Below are 20,223 nucleotides of genomic sequence, written 5' to 3' on the forward strand. Positions count from 1 at the left end.
CTTCTTCTTCCTTGTCCACCGCTTACGCACCGCACCTTCTCTTAGTGGCTAATCTCCCATTCCGGCCAACCGCCCTGTACCATCCATCTGCGCGACGTCACATACACACACACACACACAGACATATATATATATATATATATATATATATATATATATATATATATATATATATATATATATATATATATATATATATATATATATATATATATATATATATATATATATATATATATATATATATATAATAAAGACAGCCATTTCTGAAGCGCCCTGTTCAGCAAATGTACGAAACGCTAAAAAAAGTAGATTATAACATCCCCGGACCGGTTATATTCGTCGATGCAAACCAGAAAACAGGCATGCCGCGCAGAATAAATATGGCGGCCCAATTGGCAAGAATTTCCAATTAATGAAGAGACGCTACCTCTATCACCGAAAAACAGAATATATAACCAAAGCTTCATGTCGGTTATGACATACGGAGCAAAAACTTGGATCCTTACCAAATAACTTGAAACTAGGTCGGCTCAAAAGACTCATGGAACCAGTAAGGATAGGAGTAAGGTTTAACGACAGGAAACGAGCTTCCTGGATTACAGAACAAACTGGATTATAAGACATTAGAGGTCAAATAAATAAAAAGAAGCTCACTTGGGCTGGTCACGTAGATAGGCGATACGATAGCCGGTGGACCACCAGGGTAACAGAGTGTGATACCGAGAGACAGGTTCAGAAGAAGGGGAAGGCGAATAACACAATGGAGACACGAAAGAAAGGAAAATGGACTCGAGCAGCGTAGGCCCGGAACGGCTGGAGGTCAATGTGACGGGCAATATATATATATATATATATATATATATATATATATATATATATATATATATATATATATATATATAGTTAAGAGGCGGTACGATTCTAACATTTCGACCGGGGACCGGTCTTTTTGAAACAGACCGGTCCCCGGTCGAAACGTTAGAATAAATGTTGTTTTTCAGTTTAACTTCTCTATCGTATATATATATATATATATATATATATATATACTTTACCGCGATTTGTGGGGTGAGCATTTAAAATTTGTATAGGTAATGAAGTGAAACATGCGTCCAGAGTGGGGACCGAACCCCAGACCTCCGATTAGATATCGCATGGCTGACCTGAAGAATTGATACATAGCTAATCATAATGACAAGTGAGGGGACCGTTGAATGCAGCCCGAAATAAGGGTCAGCAGTCAAGAGCGCCAGGGAAGGCAAAGGGGAAAAGGTGGTTCTTGAGTTATTCTCCTTGAAACAGATATAGTCTTTAAAAAGCTTGATAGATAGAAAAAAGAAGAAAAACATGCCGGCCGGGTTGGATGCGAACAGTAGACCTCCAGATGACCGGTCTGGTTCACTAACCAATACGCTACCGGTCTAGCTGTGCTCCCCCTCACTTTCTTGGGTATTTATGCTAAGGTAATTGTGTCCTACGCCTGGGGATGGTAGCCAGCACCACTCCGACAACTCGGGGTAAAAAGGACCTTTATGTGAGCCCTAGGGCCGTGATTAAAGCGTATACGGCGTGTGTTAAAACTTTATGGATTATCATCATCACTGCACCGATGCGGTCATCATCATCGGTGCTGCTTGTCATCTAGCGGGAGCAGCTCACGCTCGAGCTGCTTCGTCCTCATCTCGTTCGCCATGTTGTAAATAGAACACCATCGCATCACGGGGACGTCTCGGCCCTCGGTCTCTCCTATTATTTTATATGGTGCCGATCAACCCGGAAAGGAGGCCCTCTGCGATTCGGGGGCATCCGAACTTTGGCCTATTAGAAGGAGGACCCCTCGATTCTGATGACGGACCCTGGTGATGGACAGGTCGACGGTGGTGCTACCGAAAACCGAACAACGCGATGGGTGGACGAGACGACGATGACTCCTCACCTGCGACGATTTTCCACGATGACCTCTGGCAGCGATATTCTAAATGGTGAGGAGAATTCCGCTGCTCATCGTTTAGAATATCGCTGCCAGAGGTCATCGTGGAAAATCGTCATCCCAGTCGAGGTTTTGCTTCCACAAATCCTGTAGGAGTATCTTCGCAGTAACCACGAAAGGACTCAGAAAACCAAGTGGGTCGTACACCTTTGCAATGAAATACAAAAAGACTTGTTCTGCACTCCATTGCAAAGGTGTACGACCCACTTGATTTTCTGAGCAGCGATATTCTAAAGGGTGAGGAGAATTCCGCTGCTCATCGCGCAATGGAAGACTCAGCACCTTTCATGCACGAACAAAGTATTCCTGTGCCTACGATCTGCCTCGACAAATTGAATATGCAAAGAGATAAAACGCGGTTAATTGCTAGGGAACTGTGCAGAAACGCGAAAGCGATATTAGACTCGTCCATAACGATCACTGATGTTGGCGGTGTGTTAACGAGCTATCTGCGCCAGCTACGGAAAAGCGAACTTGAATTGCGATTGTTGAATGAGGAGATCGAACCGTTTATTGACATCGAAGACTTGGACCAAGAATTTGCTGCCAACATCGAATATGAAGAGGAAATTGTGCATGTCATGATCCGATTGTACTACCGATTGAAGAACACCAAACCTGAAACCATCGGACAGTGCGAGATCATCGAGAAATTGTATTCTTTGCGAAACTTCAAAGAATTTCTCGCACTTACGGAAGTATGCCACGGCACACCTGATTTGAAAACCATTCGTGAACCAGCCATGTTGGCAGAAAAGTCACCCCTGTCAGATTTCTTTCCTCGGAGAGAACGTGAGAATGTGTCCCCTTTGTTGGCCGCCCTAGAAGGTCAAGCGGAAAGTTCCTTACGTACTTGTGAATTTGAAGAGTGTGCCCATATGACCGCGAGCAAGACAAAGGGCGCATCGGCTCCCATTGCGTTGGCAGCAGCTGCGTATACCCTCGACACCGATGACGGACCCTGGTGATGGACAGGTCGACGGTGGTGCTACCGAAAACCGAACAACGCGATGGGTGGACGAGACGACGATGACTCCTCACCTGCGACGATTTTCCACGATGACCTCTGGCAGCGATATTCTAAAGCGTGTAAAGAGCGGTCAACCAGCGCTGAACCTGCTTAAGCTACCCATGGCAATAAGGCTACGCACGTACCGAACCGGAATGTTAAATAAAGGTCTCGTTGAATGCGAACAGAAATAAGGGTCAGCAGTCCAGAGCGCCAAGCAAGGCAACGGGGAAAGGTGGTATCGTCATTTATTCTCCTTGAAACCGTTATAGTTTTTGAAATGTTTTAAAGAGGCAAAGAAAGTGTATAAAAACGGTCGCCGAGTGGTGTCCGAACCCACGACCTTCAAAAACTATGTTTCAAAAAGAATAAATCACAAACCACCTTTCCCCGGTAGTATGGTGGTCGTGGTATCGAATCCAGCCCGGCGGGCATGTTTTCCCCACTTTCTATCTTTTAAACATTTCAGAAACGATGTCTATTTGAAATATTATGACTGACGAACCACCTTTTTCTGTTCGCCGTCCCTGAAAAAACTTCCAGTAAAACAGGAAACGTACGCACAACCACGCCCTACTGCACCTTTTAGGAGGCCGATATAGAACAAATATAACGCAAATCTGTAAAATCATCAAAAATAACAAAGATTTTATTTTATTCCGAGATGTAATCCTAATATATCTGTTTCGCACAAATCATCAAACCTTTATTGCTTTTGGGTTGCTTAAATTTATCAAGGGAAATGTTAAACATGCTCTGTTCTTTCTAATGCTTCGCACGTGACAATTCTACGAACAACTGAAAACGCATCACTAAACAGACGGGTTTATGCCCAGCTGTAACTTTAGATTCATTTTTACTCAGCTAGAAGCAGTCTGAGTGGTTATATTGATGGCTGGGAAGCTCTTATCGGCCACGCGGAAGAGGCAATACATTGCCGCCTCCAGATGACCAGGTATTGCTACATCGAGATAAATAAACGTTTGTCTTCTTGTACCAATTTTCCGGTCAAGCGCCAATGAAATACGATACAATAAAATGCCGTTCCTTCCATTCGCTCACAGATAACGGATTCATGGTCACCTCGAACAGAATGCTTTTAAATCCGATTTTTCATCGTAACGAATGTATGTGAACACGCTTCGAACGAGTTCAGCTTGTCCTGGCATAAATCAAGGAAGAAAAAATCCTTGGAGATTCGGCGACGTTGAAATAAATTCAAGAAAAATATTCATCCTATTAATGTTTGTTTTTTTGCCATTTCGTCTTGAAAGTGGACACTGTATTGTCAACGCCAATGTAGAGTCCACTTTCTTCCAAAACAATAGCACCCTCTATTAGGGATTCAATAGCTGATCGGGACCATGGGGGGCATACAAGTGTTTAGTGTTTTACACTAATTCCAAACAGGCAATCTCAAGATGTTAGCTCAGAAACGGAAGAGGGCATCCATGGCATCAATGCCAGGCACCAGGGGTGATGAACTTTATTCTACTCCAACTATTTCTTCAGCTGCGGTATCACGTAATGTGGGGCCCTAATTGAACACACTTCTGACATGCCATCTTCCCGTTAATTTTTGCTAGGGAGTTGACGTTGTTAAAATTGAGCCCTGCTAAGGAGCCGCCTAGCGGGCTCTAGAATCGGGGAAAGTTGTTGGAAGCATGGACAAAGGTAGAAAAAGTTAATATCATTATCAAAATCCGTATAGTGGCTGTAAGCCGTGCCTATGCCGCCCGGGGAAAATGCTTCAGCCTGCAGTAAACCCAAGACCCCGATAAGGTTCATCAGGTTGGTAAGGGGAAAGAGGCGGTGCACACCTAACTCCGTCTTGCTGGCCTGAACCATTGTTTCCTCTTAGTACAGCCCCTGTCCCAGATATATGATCTTTTAATTTGATCGCAGGTGCGGGGTTCTCAGAAATAATGGCAGAAATAACACTGCTGCTATAATTCTAAAGTTTTATCCAAAACCATACTGTAAACTGTAGGGCGTTTGACAACAAGAAAGCAACTTAGCTGCGTAGCAACACTCTTTGTCATTTTCTTTTGCCTTTCTCGCTTTTTGCTCCCTAACAGAAAACAAAGCCATCGCCGAAGTCCCGAGAGAAAGCTTGCCACGTGCCCTGCCCAATCGACTGTGAGGTTTCCCAGTGGTCTGAATGGGACCTGACAGAATGCCAGCCCTGCGGAAGTTTCGGTAATGAAAACAAGATTTCAGTCGCATGCTATCGCCCAATAGGCACTCCTAAGTGCGCTGCTTCCTTCGGTGAGTAAAAGAAGTAACACTTAACACGTACCCTTTGGCATTATTGCAATAACGCGCATTAAACTAAACACGCAATAGAAAAAATACCCGTCACGCAAGAAAATTAGGCTCGTTAACAAGGTTCCAGAATGGTTACGCGTTTTATTTCATAAAAATCATAACTTAGTTGGACGCGCAAAAAAAACATCAGAAAAGGCCTTTCACATTAGTGGGAGTACTTCCATATCTTAGTGTATTGATGTCCATGCTACTTAGCCTGCTATTTAGGCCAGAAGTTTGATTCCTACCCACTTTGACACTAAGCGTGTAGAGATATGGTAGTGTGATGAGTGCTTTTCTTTCCTGACTCAATATGAAGCACCACCTCACCAGCGCTGAAGATTTATTGCTTTTCCTTTTATGGTTGTGTTGGTGCTGCGTCATTCACTTACTCTTTACCCCGAAAAACCGAAACAGTCTTGCGACTCTTGAGTGTTAGCTGCTTATATTCTTACTAAGAGCATTTACCACAACAAATTGAAATTAAAATGTACCGCCTTTCTTTACTCCGCCTTTATCTTGTTTGTTTTGGATTTGCCACTGTAAGGACGCACTGGAAGGTACACGAGGCGGCAGTTAACGACATCACGCGAACTTGTGCCACAAAAGCATACTTCAAGAACGACAAATTTAAGTTTGCTGAAAAGTATTAGAAAATGATAATTTCGGGGACTGGAATTGAATACAAATATATTGCCGTCATTGTAACGCCAATGCAGCAATTTCTTAAGGGTGCTTAGAAAATATAGCTGGGGACTTCTATTAAAGGTAAGACTGACAGGTATTTATGCCGTACTACAATATTTAGCCACAAACGTTACATCCAGAAACTTCGTCCCGTGTGTCCTAGGGCCGCAAGACGTTCGCCTATGTCACGATATCGCAAAAATATAAATTGTCAATATTTTTTTGCTGTATGAGAACACGTTATATGAATTATTTTGTTTCCTTATGTTGACATCAAGTCAGACTCAAGCACCCAAAATACAGAAACGGATATTGGCGATGAATCGGGTGCAATGCTGGTACACAAGCAACTACCAATTTTGAAATATTCATGTCTTATATGGAATGCCTTTTTGTAAAATCGTCGTAACCGGGAGTGTGTTATCTTTCAGGGGACCAAGTTCGCAATCGCGAAATAATCCAAAACGCCTCCGAAACCGGGAGGCCCTGCCCGAGCAGCCTTATTCAGAGGAAACCCTGTCCTTTCAAGCCATGCTACCACTGGTCCGTGGGTGGTTGGTCTCAATGCGATCTGAACGTACGTTGAATCTCAATATAAACTAGCTTTGCTCAGCCCTGGTGGCGCACAACTTAGGGTCACAATGTTGATATATGGGTTATCACCATGCCTTGTGCGTGCTGTTGAAATAATAATTGACGAGGTTTACTGAGGCTGGCCGCGAAAGGGCTCTAGTCATTCTTGTACAGAGCAGGGTGTCAAAAGAAGCTCAGATAGAAAAAGATCTAATAAAATTGAAAAAGGATGTGCTGGCTTTGACGCAAAGGACGCTGAAAAACGAAAACGTTACTGCCCCCCCCCCTTCAGGGTAGCTCCCTCAACGCTCTCTTCCCCTCCTTCCTATCACGTTCTTTATTATCCCTATCGCACCTCCCATGAGGAACAAAATGGAGGTATTTGCGTTAAGATAGGAGTTGAGCGTGGGACGTCCGATTTGCAAGAATCATTGCTTTTTGTTCAAGCTATATATGGTATTATTCCACTTGTAATGCGGGTTTTCAATAACGCGGTTGTTGTGCTTTAGGGCCTATGGTCATGAGGATTCGAGGGGTGTCTTTAGTTTCCCAGGATTAGGTTTGTAAGAAGCTAGGTCATTGACAGTCTTTAGCCTAGGTTAGATGCCGGGATTTTGTAAAAGTGAAAATTTTGGGGGACAGTTTATACAGTACCTAATATATACGTGCAGATTCCAAAAACTACAGTACATCGGTGTTAAAGTACAGTAATACCTCGTTAACTCAAAGTAGTAAAAAGCGGGAAATAGTTCGAGATAAGCGGATTTTCGAGATAAGGAAAGTTGCGCGAATTGCCACAAAATATCGAGTTTCTTTGCAAAAAAGGCGCTACTACTTATCAGCTCTGCAACAGCAGCTTCCAATCTTACTTTTTATAAAAGCTTGAAAGAGAAAAACAGCGTACAAGAGACGTGCACCGGCAGTGTTTTGTAGCACTGCAATTTTACTTGGAAAAGAACTGCGTAACGCTGGTGAGCTTTGCGGTGGAGTTCGCGCCTAGTAAGGAGTCCTCTAGCTGCTTGACGCATTGCATGAGCCGATCTTCCCCGCCACTGCACTCAACCTGGTTTCGCATCAAGCCCAGCAAATTTCTCGCTTCAAAAAATGTCGGTACCTCTCGAGGAGGTTCGTCGTCGTCGCCCCCGTTTTTGCCATCCCCTCCTTTTGTGGCCATTTCAATGATTTCGGCGTCCGTAAGTTCTCCTGTCACGTGCACATCCTGCTGTATCTCTGGGCATGTCGCTTCTGTCACATGACGTGCCACCGGCTTGTTTGACGAGGTTGATATGCCTCTAGGCTCATACCCCACGTTCGGGTAAAACGTCGGCTTTGTGGCAGGCGCGGCTAAGCAAGAAAGAAATCGAGGGACGTAGGCGCGGAGGCATCACGCGAATATTGTGAAACGGTCAGCGGCGGCGAAATTTCAGTTCCACCCGCAGTTTGGCCCAAAAATACTTCAAAATAAAGGGCCACAAATGCATGGGACGTATAGCAAATGGTTCGGTGCCGCGAAAATTTTCGAATTAACCGATTTTCCGAGATATGCGAGTTCGAGTTAACGAGGTATTACTGTACTTCCATTAATTTGAAGGCGAAGTTGGAGTGCAGAGTTAGGTTTGTTTTCCATGTCTTACTACAACCAAACCTTCAAGCCAACTTTAAATAGAAGTATAATGAATATCCTATTTACGAGAATAGGAAGATATTTATGACACCTAATTGAAAATTGACTACAGTTGGGCTAAGTTATACCGCTAGAACATTGGCAAAAGGAGAATGATTAGGCGTATTTCCAGAGTATAGGCAGTGTAGACTTTCTATGGCGGCAAGTGGTTAATCTAGTTACAGACACAGAGCCAAACTGAAATATTCGTGCTACGGTAGTTCGAATAAGGCTATCAGATTTAAAACGGCGCCATGGTGAAGGAGTGAAACTCGAACATTAAAATTAAACAACGGCTACCCTCCCTTTCTCAGCTCGGCCTAGTCACTAGCATACCTACCTAACACCAGTTACAAGCACTACGCCCTGATGTAAATGAGGGTAGTAAGCAGGCCTGTAGGGCTGCTTAATCTTCCTTCTCGATATAACATTATCGGATATATGTGAGGCTGAGTTTCGTAGGTCGAACCACAGCGCGAAGGCTCAATGATAAACAAAAAGGATCTTTGTTTATCAAGAGGATCTTTGTTTACCCACCCGAAGAGGATCTTTCGATTCGGGTGCAGTATAGGGCCGAGCCTTACAAGTCCATAGAAGAGGCCCTAGTACTGGAGTGCACAAAATAATTGATAATAGTTATGTAATAATAATAATAGGCTCACCTGCCGGCTGACTTCGAGGCATTGGCGGGTATGAGGATGTGAAATAGACTGAGGAAAGTTTGGTTTTTTCACATTTTCCTTTTCGATATGTCATCCACCATCATCAGCCTATCTACACCCACTGCAGGGAAAAGGCCTCTCCCATTGTTCTCCAATTATCCCGCTGCGGTGCTAACTGCGACCAATTTATGCCCGCAAACATCCTAATCTCCTCTGCCCATCTAACTTTTTGCCACCCCCTGCCATGTTTGCCTTGTCTAGGGATCCACCCTCAAACTCTTAATGTACTTTGCTGTACTTTATTGTAACTAATAAAATTAGGCAGCCATGCGTATTGGCTACGGTTATTTTTCGTAGTGTTTTGTTTTTAGTTAGACAGCTAAGACCCCTCTGTAGAGACTGATTGAATTTACTCCGTAATGCGCTCCGTAATACCCCGCAATACAAACAAACAAGTACAAGCGCATGAGAGACACTGGCCAGGTGAACAAAGCTACTCCGGCATAACACCTGACGTCATCACGCCTGCTTTTTGCCTAATTTTTAGCTTCTGTTTCAAGGCCATTGTGTAGTGCACTCATGTTGAAATTCCCCTCCACATACTTTCGTCTGCATATGTCTGCCTTATTTAACCATTTTAATTTCGTTTCCTTAACACTTCACTAATATAGAGGTCTGTGCTGAAATTCCAGGTGGCACCTTACGTAAAAGATGGTTCTAATGCTTTGATTCATAATAAGGATATTTTCGTTGGCCTAATAGAAAGAATGCATATAATTTTTGGTTTAAATGCATTTTTCTTACTTCACAAGTATATAAAAACATTTGTTTTGTCGCACGAACGCAGGGAGCGGACTGCGGCTTCGGCATCCGAACACGTGACGTGAGCTGCCACCGATCCGACGGAGCGCTCGTGGACAACAGCTTTTGCCACTTGGTGAACTTCACGACCTACACGAGGGGCCTGCTCACACTTGACTGGCTTGTCCTAGGAAACGACGTCAAGGTGATTTCTCTCGCTCAATATTACCGAGAGATTCATCATTTGCGCAAGCAGAATCAAATAGGTCTTTGTTTTCGAAACGGCATCACTGCCATGCAAACGACAGCGAGAAACATGGGTCGAATTGACCCCTCGGTATGAAAAATGTATGAGTTGCATCTTTCCTCACCCTGCTTTAGCTCCTCAAAGCGCGTTTCTTTTTCTATGAAAACGAAACTCAGGGACTTTTGTGTTACACTATCTCTAAAAACAATTACCGAATTTTTTATCAGCTCCAGGCTTCAGTTCCAAATACTTCTGCCAGAATACTCCCCATTTCTTTCAGCGGATCTCTTAGCCACAATTTTAATCAGGTTAACTTGATTGCTAAAGGCTCTGTAGTGATTTTAATGCGTGTAATAAAATTCTAAATAACTGACCCTTAGCTTAAGGTGCACATATTTTGCAAAGCATTCAAGGTGTTTCCATGTTCAGTAGTGTGTCACCGATGTGAAGAAATGGTATTGGTGCACACTGGGTATTTCGAGGAGCCTTGCCTGATAAATGTTGAGAGCAATGAGTTCTTTTGTAATTATTTATCAAACGGTTGACATTGCAACCTTATATTCTGTTAACTAAGAAAATCTGGAGGGCAGACGAGAAAGGGTGCAGTATTCACGGAACTCCTGTTTTTCTTTTCAGACTGAAGAAGAGTGTTATGTCAAATGCCCGCACGGGTGCACTCTCTTTCCCTGGTCTGACTGGTCACCATGCAATAGAAACTGTGATACTGGCGAAATACGTAAGTGATACTTGTTTCTATAGTTGTTTCCAAATAAAATCAAACAGCTACGGCACTATACATACCGCATGCATATAGGTTTCATACGTGAAATATGTTTCATGCATAAGTAATGGGCACCACGTCACGTCTAGCATCGATCAATAAATTGTATATTTTTCAAGTGCGTGTTTTTAGGTAATTCATAGACAACCACACCCCTTCTCATAATAATAAACAGTTACCTTTCGCCTCACCTCGTGTGTTTCTGTGTATTTTTTCCCTGTTCGTCCAACGTCTCCGGGTCAGGCAGCGCACCTCTACAGTTTAAGGTGTTCGTAGGAATATATATAGACGTAAACAAGCGAGGGAAGTCGAGAAAGCCATGGAAAGCAAATGGAACATGGGTAGGTCGTTTCTTCTTCCAGAAACAGATATAGTTTTCTGATAGATAGAAAGAAAGTTGGGAAAGAAATCCCACCCGGCGGGCATGGTTTTCTCCACTTCCTCTCTATCTTTCAGAAAACTATATCTGTTTCTCGAAGAATAAATCACGCACCACATTTTCCCCTCTGCTTTCCTCGACTATTTTTTCTGTCTTCATTCAATGAGCCCCCATTTCCCATTCTGATTCGCTACATATATATATATATATACAGAAAATAAGGGTTGGCAGTCAAGAAAACCTCGGCAAGAAAAGGGGAGGTTGTGGTGGGTCATAGAAAGAGATGAAGAATTTTTTGAGTCGAAAAGAAAGTGGGGAAAATATATATATATATATATATATATATATATATTCTTGAAACAAAAACTCACACAGCGAGAAAATAGCGTTAGTTACAGAGACACACGAGAAAAACATTAAAAATAAAAATAAATGTTCATTGACGTTTCCGAAAGAGGACTTCATGAAACGTCAGTAAACTTTTATTTTATCTTTAATGTTTTATTCATCCGTCTCTGTCTCTACTTACCTTATATATATATATATATATATATATATATATATAGATATATATAGTTTTACTGTGGTGAAACTAAATCAACGTAGCATAGAAGTGCTGGTGCAGAGGTGCCTCGCATAATTTATCTAGTTGTCATTTACCATGGTTCCTGGAGCAGTGTAAAAGTATAAGCTTCTACAACGCGAACAATACGAAAATCAGGTGATCCGTGGTTGCCACTGCTAGCGTACGATCCAAACGCGGCTTTTGTACTAGGCGGAATATTGAGGCCGTATCACGAACTTGGAAACTCCGTGAGGATTAGGGAAAAACGCAGAATTGCGCTTGGGCAGAACAAAATGTTACCTATGTCAGGCGTCTCCGAAGCTTCGGATTTCACACCTATAATGTGTGCTGCGTTTTCTAAGAATGGATAACCGTGTTATGTATTTCGTTTCTGTACCCTTGTGGATCGCCGGCAGACCGTTGTTCAATCATTTCATCTTCATTGCCGTCCGCGCGGTCGTCATGTCATCCCGGCTTGAGGAATAAACGCGCTGCCTAATTCTTAACGAAAGTTTTTTCCCTGCAGTCGAATTTGAACGTATCTGGCGTGGTAAAGTGCATGATGAAGGGTATTGGACAGTCGGCAGCTTCTATGTAGGATGATGGTGAGAGAGAGAAACCAAATTCAAGGGCGTAGTGAAGTAGAGTAGGGAAGAGGACTGATGCCACCACCACTTCTACGGTTAGGGCAGTCTCGTGACTTCTAAATTCTCATTGCCTCAAACTCAATTTCAGGATCCCGAAAATTTTTAAGGAGGCGGACTGCGTTTGAGTTGGCCGCATGCAAATGGCCGTAATAAGACTTTCAAGCGCCAAATATTAGGACAAAGAGCGGAAAGGAAAGAGACATGCCCTCACTCCCTGGGGTAGCTGTCTACGCCAAATGCAGTACGAAAATATGGATGCCTTGCGCACTGTGATGACGATGAGAGTGAATAGAAGTGGCGGCTAAGGACTCTGACCCGCAAACGTGCTCGTAAATCTAGAATATAACATAACAACGTATGGCTTTGAACTAGTCGGTAATCTTTTATAAGACGTAGAGGACGAAGATATGCGCTTCTCTTCTGCTTTACGTCCTTTTTCAAAATATTTGGCGCTTGAAAACCTTAGTGTGGACTACAAACTAGCTCGAACCCGAACGTTGTTAAGCAAATGGCCGGTACCGGCTTGTTCTTTTTGCCGTAAGGAACGCGGGCAAGGCCGCTAGGATTAAAACACCTCTACTGCCAAATATTTGGTCGACCACTAACCTACGAATGTTTCGCGTTAAATTAAGCCAAACAGGGCATAAATTGCCCAGGAGACGGAGGTTCAAAAGAGTCTAATGCCGAAAAAGAGTCACAGCTCTCTTTGAAGAACGAGCGCATGCTATCTCCGACATGCAGAGTGGAAACACTTCAATGGATGAAAAAATATTATTTTGAACGTAAGGTCTTACCGCCTCGCTAACGAGTACAGAAAAGTCAATACGGCACGGTTACGAGGCAGCAGCGCAACGTAACTGCGGCGTTGGGGCGGACAAGCAGGTATATTGGTCAGGATTTAAATCGGGACGATGTCACAGTAGTAAATTAAAAGGAACTTCACGGAGCGTTGCCCCTCTAAAGGGTGCACCACCTGAGTGTGAAGCTATTAGTGGAAAAGCGAACTTTCCGGTGTGTGTACCTTCTCTTTAGCAAGGGTGGTTATGAAGCGGGCGACGTAAAATAAATATTGTAAGAATTGCATCCCTAGTGATCGGCTGAGTGCACTGATGAAAAAAATAGCTATTCTATAAACAAGCAGAGATAATGCTAAAATTCCTTATGATATTATACGGCACTGGCATGTATATGAATTCCATGTCAAGCAAAGTAAAACAGTCAAGTAAAAGTCTCATTTGACTTGAACTTGTTATTTTTATGATCGAAATTTATCAGTAGGACCAAATGAGGGGACTGCAAAAAGAACCGGAAATTCCGGGTGGACGAGTTACTGGCCATTTAGCTTCGCCGGCTTGATTCGCCGATCGCAGTTCAACTAGTTGTTGCGACGTTCTAGTTTGGCACAATTTGACGCCATTTCAGAATGTGCCGTCATTTGAGATTGAAGCAGAGCTGCCACTTTAGGATGGACAGCACCATCTCTGACAGAGACAGGTGTTAGGGCGGCTAACTCCTTCTTGGGCGGAGAACTGGTGGTCCTTACAAAACATTTACCCATTCAAGAATTCAAAATATTCACAAGGCGATTACCGGGTGGATTATCCATATAAAATAATAGGCTCCTTACTTCTTCTTCACAATCGCGTGAAATGAGCGTCATTTTCTCATTGTTACTTACGTATTGCCACAAATTTCTTAATGGCTTATTGTTATTAACCTTATTTTCTTATTTTTGTTGGTTGTCCAGTCGTCTTTGTATTTCTCGTTATAAACAAGGTAGTATTCTCCAGAGCTTCGTGAACTTTCTAAAACATTTGGCATTAAAACCCTTTCGCCAAAAATCCTGTAAGTATGTCTTTTGATTCAACATGTTCAACATGTTCTGTTTCAACATTTTCTGTTCACGCTTCTCTTGAACAAAATGCTGTCTTCATGGTAGGTCTGGCGCAATTTTACTGGCTTTCGAGGTTTCTACTGGCAATCGAATTACCCACTTTACGTGGCAAGAGCACGTGGAGTTTTTGGCAAGTTGGAAAAACAGTCACATGTAATAAAATATACTCCAGTACGTTTTACCTCGGAAACAATCTAGCAGTCTTTAAAAATTGACGGAATTAATAATCATCTAGTAAAAATCGCGAGCCTATATACCAACAGAAAAACTCTTTTCTCCTTACGCCAGTCGTTAAGGTGAGGACAACAACATGAAAAAATCCAACCAAAGTAATCTTTGCAGTTTTCCTAACGACATGGCGTTAGCAACGGTGGCCGGTGAAGTTGTGTGATTGTAATGTGCGCTGATTTAATCCTATTTTTTTATTCATTGTGAACACTGACGTGCGAACGAATTGTATAAACGATATTAGCCGTGCCTAGTAACGGTGAAGCAGTAAACTCTTTGCACAATCTTGACTTTACCAGCACCGGGCCAAAGGAAGTGTGACAACAAGTATCAGAAAACTCTTTTGGGCCCTGGTTCTAAATTCCAAAAGGCAGTTAAGCCGCCCAAGAATGTGGGCCAGGGAAGTAGTTGTGTGTGTTGCAGCTTATTTTGGCATGTCAAGATCGGACACAAAAGTACTGTTACTCTTGCAGTACTAATTATTCATTCACTCTGCTTGGTAAATTTTCCCACACGCTTTTGAAATGAACTTTTATTATTACCCCTGCACTTTTTGCCTCGTGATATGCCCAGAATCGTCTCAATAAAATCAAATGAATGACGGCGAGTATACTCAAATATTATGGATACTTCTAAACATCAGTGTATTGGTTCAAAGTAAACAGGCAACCTTATGTATGTAAACTAAACAAGACATTGGGATTATTCTTGCCCTGTATGACAGAATAACAGTAAGTAGCGAATTTACAGCGTAATCCAAAAACAGTGTAGGCCGTTGTTTACTGCGAATTATTCTGTATACGATATCTGTTTTTTTTTTTTTTTTTTCAGTTGGTCAAAGGTCACGTTCTCGAGGAGTGATGATTCCTTCAAAAGTGAAAGATGACCATTACTGCCCAAAGGAAATGATCCAGACTCAGCCGTGCTGGGGTAGGTGGTGTAATAAAGCTGAAATTTATACGTTGTGGCAGTAGATAGTATGTGCACAATACATTCAAGAGCGTTTTGTGGGTAGGTTTAGGACAGTGGAATTTTGTACGTCTTCACTGCAGCTCGAATGAATTTATTTTAAAGCGTGATATGCTGTCCTCCTATTACAGTGTTTACAGTGTTTTATGTCCCTTGCAGCACATAACGAAAAGACAAAATGCCACTACAAAAAAGCAACATAACACGGAAGAGTAATGGTCGCACTGTAGAACAAAGATTCAGAGGCACGTTGGCTTCTTCTTAGGATGTAGCAACGCGTGAGGGTCAGTGCTTCAGTTATAAAGCTTATATATCTGTGCGTATGTTGAAGCCACTTCCAATTTTCGATAAAGGTGCTGGAGGAAGAATGCAACATACGTTTTTTTCTGTATTTTTTCTCCAAACTTTAAAAAAAAATCAGTAGCAACCGAGATTTTGTTGTATCCATCCCACTTTATTTCGCCCATTCGGCATATATACTCACGCAGTTTTAGTCCAAACACGTAGACCAACTTCTCTTGTTCCTCTTTTTCTGGAAATTGGCAGATGGTGTGTGCCTGACGTACTCGTGGAGGGTGGTGAAGGGGACGCTACACTGTTCCCGATCCGATGGTGTTATCGTCGAAGGTAAGTTGTACCCCTATTAAAGGATTTGTCTGTATGGCCGCAGACTTGATTCAGGTGGCGTGGTTTTGATTGCGGTTGGCCATAACGGTTAAACGACTGTAAACGTCTCATCTGAAGAACAAGAATGTGCAATTCAACGCCACGCTCTTTTTATTTCAGTTGCCTTCGAGGCAACATGGCGCATCACAGCTCATAGCGCCGGCAGGCCGTTACCTACCCGTGTCCGTAGTCAATGCCGGCCCTCTTTCTCAGCCACATAGCGGGTCGCAGCGAATGCGGAAAACAGAAGCGCGAGACATCCACGATTGCAGCATGCGATTGGCATGCGACTGATCGTTACAACTGATTGTTAGTACCGGTTTTAGCGTCATACGCATATTCATAGGAGGCTGAAGACGTGCGACGGGCGAGCCAGATGCGGTCCTTTCATCGTTGCGCCCCTCGTGCTGCCACAGCCGATGAGAGCTCGAAGGTGTCGTCATAATGACGACACGGTGAAGGTTTGTTTCAATGCCCCAAGGAGGCGCCAGTGGCAGTTCCGAAAATTTTGTTGGAAGCAGCTCTCCGCCGCTGCCGCCGTCCCGTGCTCTCTCTACCCACAATACTGACACTTGGTATACACGTGCTGGCAGCGGTACCAGCACAATCGTCGGTGCTAAACGCCCCCACACCGCTGTAGGGAACATATAAAATGCAATGTACAACGTAATAGCCCTATTCATTTCCACTTCAAGTTGATAATGCCTTTTTTTACTGCTTGGATTTCTCTTGCGCATATCTATATCAGCCGGACTGTGCCTAAACAGGCAGGCTACCATGGAGTAAAAACAATGAGCGGAGCGACGCCGACAACGAACCGCACGCACGCATCCGACCATGTGTCCCAAATTCACGCGTACAACTACGGTAGTCATGGCGACAGCCGTAACGGTCAGTCGCATGCCGACAGCCTTCTGGTGTCATACATGTGTCTAGCGCTAGAAAGGCACATTCGCACACTCGCAGCCAATAGGCGCGTTCCGAGTCCTTGAGTCCTTGGGCACATTCTGGCGCACATGCTATGAAACGTACCGTAGCCAGCGTGAGCTTAGGAGCCGCAGGAAAAAAGAAAACAGTAAGCGTTTGTCAATGCACCTCGGCGGTTATGTGTTAAGTGCCGCAGTCAGCTGGAGGGTTAAAATCCATTTTACTGCTGCAGACCCGTATACCAGCATACCACGCGTCCTCCAATGCGCTGCATGGCTGAATTATTGATTTTGCAATTGTAGAAAAGCTCGAAAACCATGACATATTCGGAAGCAAACAATTTGTGTCTAGTCGTCCAGCCAACTAAAGAAACTCGGGGCATAGCACCCCGTAGGGAGACATGCGGCACTGAGGCCTGCTTGCGTTGCTCCGTGTATAACGTCTTTCCAGCAATTTATTTCAGCATAGCAATGAAGCCGACTTTAACGAGGCTCCGTTTATAGCAGGGCGGCGGGAAAGACGCATTAGTCGACAACTCAGAAATTCAGTACACTCTTAATTTTTCTAAAGACGTCGCGCGTGTCCAAATACTATAAAATAGCGTGGCGGTCTCGATATCCGTTGCTCAGGAGCGAGACGGAGCTTTTGAGCCGCTCTTTTTGAAGAGCGGGTGAGCCGTGGCTCAGTGAATGTGAGCGGCGGTTCTTTTGGAGAGAGGGAGCCCCGTCTCGCCCGCTCAGTGATCTGTGTCGAGCAGAGCGAGCCACAGCACAGCAAACCATGGAGGAAGAGCCAACTGAGCCGAAGAGCCGGGTGAAAGTAGCCGGCTCTCTGCGCCAGCTATTTATTGCCGGCGCGAGAAAGCAACTGCACTGCCGGGCCAGCTGGGGCTAATTTTCCAAATTCCTCCAAGGCCTCCTGTCGTGTTAGCAGACAGTCCGAGACAAGAGAGCCGGGACTTATGAGCCGTTCTTCGGCTCTTCAACTTAGTCGCTCAGTTACTGAGCCGAAGAGCCAGATCTTCTGAGCCGCTTTTGGAGAACGGCGGTTGAGAGACCGCGGCGGCAGCGGTGAATGACAGATCGGGAAGCCGCAATGGTAGCAGTGAACGAACTGCGTGCGCTCAGCTATAGTCCGAGTCAGGAACGAGCCTGATCTTCTGGGCCGCTCACTTCAGCGGCGATTCTCGGCTCTCAGCGGTTCTTTGCCAGAGCGGCTCCCCCAAAAGAACCCCTGCTCGACGGCTGTTCGCTCTATCAGAGAACCATGCTGAACCAGGTAACTCTGGACGTATCGTGTCGGCCCGTACCGGTAGAGTTACAGGCAAATCCGACTATAACGAATCCGAATAGAGCGGATTATGCTATATATCGAACAAAAATAAATCAGTTACGGAAACACAAGCGAAACATATTCCTTACAACGAACTTCACATCTGATACATCGAACTCGGGGTGCCTAAAATGGCCACCAAATGCGTCCTTTCAGAGTGGCGATTGAGGTGTTGATTGGCTGCGACCACTGAGCAAAGGCCACGACTGAGACATTGCGCCTCGCATGGAGTTACATGCCGCCCGACACTTTCCGAAACTGTTTCCGAAGCGCGGAAGTCACGACGGAACCCGCCCAGTCAGTCAGTCCGGACCAAGACGGCAGCTCGCCAACCTTTCCGATGCTGTGCCGAAAGGAGTGTCCTTCGAAGATTTCCTGAGGGTCGACGGCGACGTTGCCGTCACTGTAAACCCCTCGCACGTGGGCAACGCGGGCACCGTCAGCAGCACCGTCGTAATGCTGATGAAAAGCACCAAGGAGGCAGAGGATGCCGCGAGGAAAGCCGTCCGACGCTTAATGAAGTGCTTTTGGCAGTCGATGTCCCCCGCCAATATTTCTGCGATATTGAAGGCCACGGACTCGAACTGGTGCAAACAATGTCTCGTATAAAGAATGCTGTACTTGGTTGACGCTGCCAAAACGAAAGGGAAAACAAAAATCACTGCTTTTTTTGAAGAAGTAGTTAAGGCGTTAAGGCGGAAACTAGCTTTATTATTTGCAATAAATCGATTGTTTTGTGTATGGTAATGACGTACTTTATACTTTGTTGACATACTTTGACATACTTTGTTCGTTTCTGCATGCTTGGATGGCAAGGGTATTCTCGCGTATTGCGAACTCGGAACAATAAACTCATTATAGGCGGGTTCGGGTATATCGAACTATTGGATATATCGAACTAATCTTGGGGCATATTGCAGTTCGCTATACCGGGTTTAACTGTAGTAGAGGCGTATGGGCCGACCCAGCCGGGTCTTGTGTCCAACTTTCGCGTCATCTATTATCGATGCCAAAAAGCGGACCCGTCTGGCTTCGAATATAAACGTAGCAAGGTGTTGTTCATAAACCACTATTTACATTTCATGTATTAAAATCCCATTCTTGTATAGTGTTTTCCAGAATCATTTTTCCTGGCGTCAAAGCTCACAAGTAGAGAGCATGTTTGTGACCTAATAAAGTTGATAAAACATTTACATTTTTTTCTTTATATATAAACCGAGAGTGATCTTGAAATACCACAGAAACATACAAACCTTTGTAATGCCGGTGTAGCCAATTCTTTCCTATACAAATACACCGGATGCTGTGACAAAAGAAAGGTTTCCATAACAAGGAAAAGTTCCCGCACCTAAATTAAGCAATAATTTAGATTACGCTTAACAGAGGTTAATGAACCGCTGAGCCATTCAAATGAACCGGTTCACTTAAGTGAACGTACCCGTTCTGAGCCATTCCCTCATGTGAGCCATTTTGAAAATCTCTAGGAGCCACCTACCGGTTCTAAGTCGAGAACAGAAAGACCCGCCAACCACGAATGTGCCTTCCCAAAATACCATGCAGCTGCTGCCCTCTCAGGTCGACTTCAGGAATCAGTCGTTTCGTTCAGTCGCCTGTAGATGGCAACGCACGTACTGTGGCGGCATACGAAGGGGAGAATTGCTCGCGGCAACGCTGAATGAAAGGAAAGTCATGCCAGCATTCCATTTTCACTTTGCGCTCCATTTAACTCGAATGCAGCCGCTGTAGGGACCTGGTGCGTGCAGGAGCGTAATAATGGCGTGATAGGAAAGTTATCCAAGTGGTGACTATTTGGACACAGCGCGGGCGCTTGCATCTGCAGCCTTTGCTTCTCTTCCCCCATACATTTAATTGCAATTAAAAGTGATCCCGCAA

General features: G+C 44.1%; 1 protein-coding gene across 5 annotated transcripts in view; it reads left to right on the forward strand.

The window, feature by feature from the left end:
- Positions 1 to 20,223, forward strand: part of LOC144179371 (thrombospondin type-1 domain-containing protein 7A-like) — a 579,123-nt gene that overhangs the window by 285,149 nt on the left and 273,751 nt on the right. For all 5 annotated transcript variants that reach the window (XM_077707698.1, XM_077707699.1, XM_077707702.1 and 2 more), the window contains 6 exons: positions 5,081 to 5,201; positions 6,428 to 6,573; positions 9,742 to 9,900; positions 10,579 to 10,678; positions 15,268 to 15,366; positions 15,952 to 16,032. In XM_077707698.1, the coding sequence (XP_077563824.1) occupies positions 5,081 to 5,201; positions 6,428 to 6,573; positions 9,742 to 9,900; positions 10,579 to 10,678; positions 15,268 to 15,366; positions 15,952 to 16,032 (706 nt within the window). The remainder of the gene's footprint in view (positions 1 to 5,080; positions 5,202 to 6,427; positions 6,574 to 9,741; positions 9,901 to 10,578; positions 10,679 to 15,267; positions 15,367 to 15,951; positions 16,033 to 20,223) is intronic.

The sequence above is a fragment of the Haemaphysalis longicornis genome, unplaced genomic scaffold, assembly GCF_048455015.1.
Source record: "Haemaphysalis longicornis isolate Haplotype H1 unplaced genomic scaffold, Haemaphysalis longicornis Haplotype H1 scaffold_4, whole genome shotgun sequence".
NCBI classification, from domain to species: Eukaryota; Metazoa; Arthropoda; class Arachnida; order Ixodida; family Ixodidae; genus Haemaphysalis; species Haemaphysalis longicornis.